This window comes from Macaca fascicularis, chromosome 1 (assembly GCF_037993035.2).
Source record: "Macaca fascicularis isolate 582-1 chromosome 1, T2T-MFA8v1.1".
Classification (NCBI taxonomy): domain Eukaryota; kingdom Metazoa; phylum Chordata; class Mammalia; order Primates; family Cercopithecidae; genus Macaca; species Macaca fascicularis.
The window spans coordinates 191937299-191943325 of NC_088375.1; the positions used below are offsets into that span (position 1 = coordinate 191937299).

At 54.4% G+C, this 6027-nt stretch overlaps 1 protein-coding gene across 1 annotated transcript in view; it reads left to right on the forward strand.

The window, feature by feature from the left end:
* SLC2A1 (solute carrier family 2 member 1) overlaps nucleotides 1-5370 on the forward strand; it is a 32849-nt gene extending 27479 nt beyond the window's left edge. Inside the window, exons 3-10 of the mRNA XM_065524107.1 lie at nucleotides 292-452; nucleotides 632-872; nucleotides 1471-1633; nucleotides 1726-1913; nucleotides 2194-2298; nucleotides 2475-2576; nucleotides 3708-3911; nucleotides 4285-5370. Coding sequence (XP_065380179.1) covers nucleotides 292-452; nucleotides 632-872; nucleotides 1471-1633; nucleotides 1726-1913; nucleotides 2194-2298; nucleotides 2475-2576; nucleotides 3708-3911; nucleotides 4285-4485 — 1365 coding nt within the window. The 3' untranslated portion in view covers nucleotides 4486-5370. The remainder of the gene's footprint in view (nucleotides 1-291; nucleotides 453-631; nucleotides 873-1470; nucleotides 1634-1725; nucleotides 1914-2193; nucleotides 2299-2474; nucleotides 2577-3707; nucleotides 3912-4284) is intronic.
* The last annotated feature ends 657 nt before the right edge of the window (nucleotides 5371-6027 follow it).

Genomic DNA, 6027 nt, shown 5'->3' on the forward strand with positions numbered 1-6027 from the left:
CTGTCATCCCAGCAAGTCACACTGAGCCTGTGAAACCACAGGGCACTGGAAACCACACGTTAGGGGAAGCGGGAGAGTTGGCGGGGCTCTCAGATGGACTCCAACCCCTTGTTTCTTGCCTGGGGAAACTGAGGCCCACAGAAATAGAGGGACTTAGCTCAAGAACATGGAGTGAATCTGTGGCAGAGCCAGGCCCCGGCCCTCTCTTAGGGAGGGGTGCAAGGGGAAAGGAAAAGGAAGACTGGGTCCTGGCCCGGGGCTTGCCCACCCAGGCTGCATCTCCCCCTGCAGGTGATTGAGGAGTTCTACAACCAGACATGGATCCACCGCTATGGGGAGCGCATCCTGCCCACCACGCTCACCACACTCTGGTCCCTCTCTGTGGCCATATTCTCCGTTGGGGGCATGATTGGCTCCTTCTCTGTGGGCCTTTTCGTTAACCGCTTTGGCCGGTAAGTAGGAGAGGTCCTGGCACTGCCCTTGGAGGGCCCATGCCCTCCTGCCCAGGGAGTCCCAGATGGGGTGGGAGGTGGGGGAGACTTCCCTGTCTGTTCTAGGGTGTTACCTATGACCCAGCCCCTGGGAGCCCAAGGAATGTGGGCACCGGCCTGACCTGTGACCCCCCCCCCAGGCGGAATTCAATGCTGATGATGAACCTGCTGGCCTTCGTGTCTGCCGTGCTCATGGGCTTCTCGAAACTGGGCAAGTCCTTTGAGATGCTGATCCTGGGCCGCTTCATCATCGGTGTGTACTGCGGCCTGACCACAGGCTTCGTGCCCATGTATGTGGGTGAGGTGTCACCCACAGCCCTTCGTGGGGCCCTGGGCACCCTGCACCAGCTGGGCATCGTCGTTGGCATCCTCATTGCCCAGGTAAGCTAGGGCAGGATCTACCTGCCCGGCACAGCCCCTGCCCACAGCTTCAGTGGCTCTTAGATCTGTGCCCCGCAGGGCAGTTTCTCTTCCACCCAGCCCCCACAGCCCTGCAGAGGACAGCTATGGTACACAGGTCCAGAGAACACAGCACCATGGCCTCCTAGTTGAGAGCAAGATGACTTGACTCTTCTCAATCCCTTTCTTCTCACTCTAGGCCGCCAACCACAGGGCCCGCCTTCCCCCAGCATGCCTTAGGCCATTATGTGCAGTGTACCCTCTCTCCAGGAGGCTTCCCCTTCCCTGTCCCCAAAACCCTCCTGTGGCAGAGTAGCAGCCCCCGTTCTCTGTCCTGGACACATCTGTGGCCTTGGCATTTGTCCTCCCAGCAACACTGTGGGGTAGGTCCTACTTTCCCCACGTGACTGATGAGGAAACTGAGGGTTCAGAGAGGTTGAGCCTCATGCTAGTGGCAGAGCCTCTAGAACTGGGGCTCTTCTGTGAAGCAGCAGCTGACACAAAGTAGGGAAGGCCACTCTGGCAGGACGGGGTGGGAAGGGGGGTCAGGGCAGAGGCTCACAGCCCCTGCTTCCCCCAGGTGTTCGGCCTGGACTCCATCATGGGCAACGAGGACCTGTGGCCCCTGCTGCTGAGCATCATCTTCGTCCCAGCCCTGCTGCAGTGCATCGTGCTGCCCTTCTGCCCCGAGAGCCCCCGCTTCCTGCTCATCAACCGCAATGAGGAGAACCGGGCCAAGAGTGGTACGGGCCGGGCCCTGCCCTCCTCCCCACTCCCTGAGCCCTGGCCTTCTTCCCACTCTGAGCCACCCCCACCTTCCCTCCGGTCCCTCCAGTGCTGAAGAAGCTGCGCGGGACGGCTGACGTGACCCATGACCTGCAGGAGATGAAGGAAGAGAGTCGGCAGATGATGCGGGAGAAGAAGGTCACCATCCTGGAGCTGTTCCGCTCCCCCGCCTACCGCCAGCCCATCCTCATTGCTGTGGTGCTGCAGCTGTCCCAGCAGCTGTCGGGCATCAATGCTGTGAGTGCCCCCACCCACCCTTCCTGTGCCCCAGCCAAGCCCTCTGGTCAAGTGTGCACGGTGAACAAGCCCCAAACTTGAAATAACAGATACGCCTCTGCCAAAGGAGAACCTTCCCTTTAGAACCCAAGCCTGTAAGGACACTGCAGTGCAGTGTCCTTCTGCCTGAGTATTTGTCCCCTTCATTCTTTACTCATCCTGGGTTCCACATGCACTGCTACAGAGGCAGGGAAGGGCCACAATGTCCAGGTAGGCTCCAACAGTTTCTGTTGTCTGGCAGGTCTTCTATTACTCCACGAGCATCTTTGAGAAGGCAGGGGTGCAGCAGCCTGTGTACGCCACCATTGGCTCCGGCATCGTCAACACGGCCTTCACTGTTGTGTCGGTGAGTCTTCGCTTACTGGCTCCCCCAGCCAAGCCCCAGGGAGGAGGCGGTGCCATCTTCCCTGCTGGTCTTTGCAGTGTCCTGTGACTTTCCCGGCTGTTGAGGCGAGGCCTCTGGGTGGGTGGGTTCAGAGGGGCACCAGGCAGGGGTGGCACTGACACTGTCTCTGCCCACAGCTGTTTGTGGTGGAGCGAGCAGGCCGGCGGACCCTGCATCTCATAGGCCTGGCTGGCATGGCAGGTTGTGCCATACTCATGACCATCGCGCTGGCACTGCTGGTGAGTTGCCAGGTTCTGGAGGGTGAGGGATGTGGGGGAGTTCGCCTGGGCTTCAGATCCCAAAATGCCTGTCTCAGCCCCAGGCTGGCAGGCCAGGTGGTGACTGCGCTCTCCCTGGCTGTGGGTTCAACCTTCTGGCTCCTGAAGTTGTCACCTTCCAAACCACACACATCCTCTCTTGAACTTGCTCCTCCCTGCTTGATGGATTCTCAGCACAGCACCTCTGGTCCCAGACCCCAAACTCTCACCTCCTTAAGGAATTACTTTGCCTAATATTAACCCTTTCCAATCTTCATCTGTAGCCTCAATTCATCTTCACAGCAACCCTGGGAAGTACTGCTCTCCTCCCCACAGAGGTGCAGAACCACGTCTTGCCTCATTCAGTTCACACGACTAGAGGTGTAGTTCAGTTCTTCCCATTTTATGGGGGAGGAAGCCTAATTCCCAGTGAGGTTAGTAACTTGTCAGATAAAGGATGAAGCCAAGAATCAACCTCAGCCCCAAGCCTGTGACTGTGACCGCTATGCCAACCCTGTGCCTGGCACTCACACACAGGCAGTTGTTTATTCAGCCTCTGGGCAAGGAAAGCACCATGACCATCATTTTACAGCTCAACCTGGGCTTGGAAAGTTTGGTGGTTGCCGAAAGGCCGGACAGGCAGCAAGTGGAAAGACCGTAACTTTTCCACCCGGGCCACCTCAAGGAGAATGGTTATATGAGAACCATATGCTTAGTGCTTACTCTGTACCATCCGGAGCTGGGCACCGCACAAACCTTAGAACCTGAATCCACCCCACCCCCAGGAATGTTCTTCTGCATCCTGCCACAGGCAGACTGCACTGCAGGCACAGCCAGGGGACCACGGGGCCTCTTAGCACCCTCCACATGCATACCACATTACCACTCCCAGGGGGTGGGCTCACACTTGGAACCAACCCGCAGGACTTAAGTCATTTTGTTCAGATGAGGAAACGTAGGCCCAACGCTGGATACACAACAAATCCAGGACCAGCCCCAGGCTTCCTGCCTTCTAGCATGGCTCTGCTCTGGGCTGCCTCTGTAGCTTCTGTTTCCCCTGAGGATCCATCACAACCCAGTCTAACTTTTCCCCTTCTTCGTCATCCTCAACAGGAGCAACTACCCTGGATGTCCTATCTGAGCATCGTAGCCATCTTTGGCTTTGTGGCCTTCTTTGAAGTGGGTCCTGGCCCCATTCCATGGTTCATCGTGGCTGAACTCTTCAGCCAGGGTCCACGTCCAGCTGCCATTGCTGTTGCAGGCTTCTCCAACTGGACCTCAAATTTCATTGTGGGCATGTGCTTCCAGTATGTGGAGGTGAGAACCCCACTGTCTCTATACTCACCATTTCTCGCCTGCACGCATGACCCCACAGTGCTGTGCAAAGTGCTGGCCCAGCATTCTCATTAGGAATCATGCTGAGGAGGAAATCGAGGGTAGGAAGCCCAGGTCACATGACCAAGAATGCTGACCTCAACTCCAGGGTTCTCCCCTTAGCCTTGAGTGGTGCTCCTGGAGCCTATTACACGCTAGGTGCAAGCGTGATCTCATTTAATTATGATAGCCTTCCTGGGGAGGTGAATGTTCCCTTTTTCAGCTCAAAGGCCCAAAGGTAAAGTGACTTATCCAAAGTCCTACAGTCAGGATGTAGGGTCATGACTCCAACCAAGCGTGTCTGTATGTCTTTCAGCAACTATGTGGTCCCTACGTCTTCATCATCTTCACTGTGCTCCTGGTTCTGTTCTTCATCTTCACCTACTTCAAAGTTCCCGAGACTAAAGGCCGGACCTTCGATGAGATTGCTTCCGGCTTCCGGCAGGGGGGAGCCAGCCAAAGTGACAAGACACCCGAGGAGCTGTTCCATCCCCTGGGGGCTGATTCCCAAGTGTGAGGCGCCCCAGACCACCAGCCCGGCCTGCTCCCAGCAGCCCTAAGGATCTCTCAGGAGCACAGGCAGCTGGATGAGACTTCCAAACTGACAGATGTCAGCCGAGCCGGGCCTGGGGCTCCTTTCTCCAGCCAGCAATGATGTCCAGAAGAATATTCAGGACTTAACAGCTCCAGGATTTTAACGAAAGCAAGACTGTTGCTCAAATCTATTCAGACAAGCAACAGGTTTTATAATTTTTTTATTACTGATTTTGTTATTTTTATATCAGCCTGAGTCTCCTCTACCCACATCCCAGGCTTCACCCTGAATGGCTCAGTGCCTGAGGGTGGGGACTATGCCCTGTCCAGACACTTGCCTTCTTCACCAAGCTAATCTGTAGGGCCGGACCTATGTCCTAAGGACACACTAATCGAACTATGAACTACAAGGCTTCTATCCCAGGAGGTGGCTATGGCCACCCCTTCTGCTGGCCTGGATCTCCCCACTCTAGGGGTCAGGCTCCATTAGGATTTGCCCATTCCCATCTCTTCCTACCCAACCACTCAAATTAATTTTTCCTTACCTGAGACCAGTTGGGAGCACTGGAGTGCAGGGAGGAGAGGGGAAGGGCCAGTCTGGGCTGCCGGGTTCTAGTCTCCTTTGCACTGAGGGCCACACTGTCACCATGAGAAGAGGGCCTGTGGGAGCCTGCAAACTCACTGCTCAAGAAGACACGGAGACTCCTGCCCTGTTGTGTATAGATGCAAGATATTTATATATATTTTTTGGTTGTCAATATTAAATACAGACACTAAGTTATAGTATATCTGGACAAGCCAACTTGTAAATACACCACCTCACTCCTGTTACTTACCTAAACAGATATAAATGGCTGGTTTTTAGAAACATGGTTTTGAAATGCTTGTGGATTGAGGGTAGGGAGGTTTGGATGGGAGTGAGACAAAAGTAAGTGGGGTTGCAACCACTTCAGCGGCTTAGACTTTGACTCAGGATCCAGTCCCTTACACGCACCTCTCATCAGTGTCCTCTATTGCTCAAAAATCTGTTTGATCCCTGTGACCCAGAGAATATATACATTCTTTATCTTGACATTCAAGGCATTTCTATCACATATTTGATAGTTGGTGTTCAAAAAGACAGCAGTTTTGTGCCAACCGTGATGCTCAGGCTTGAAATGCATTATTTTGAATGTGAAGTAAATACTGTACCTTTACTTGACAGGCTCAAAGAGGTTATGTGCCTGAAGTCGTACAGTGAATAAGCTAAAACCCCTGCTTTCAACAATGGTACTATACAACCCCTACTCCATTAACTCCACCCACCTCCCGCACCCCTCCCCCCTACACACAAAATGAACCACGTTCTTTGTATGGGCCCAGTGAGCTGTCAAGCTGCCTGGTGTTCATTTCATTTGGAATTGCCCCCTCTGGTTCCTCTATATGCTACTGTTTCCTCTCTAAAGACAGCTCATCTTCCTCCTTCACCCCTGAATTCCAGAGCACTTCATCTGTTCCTTCATCACAAGTCCAATTTTCTGCCACT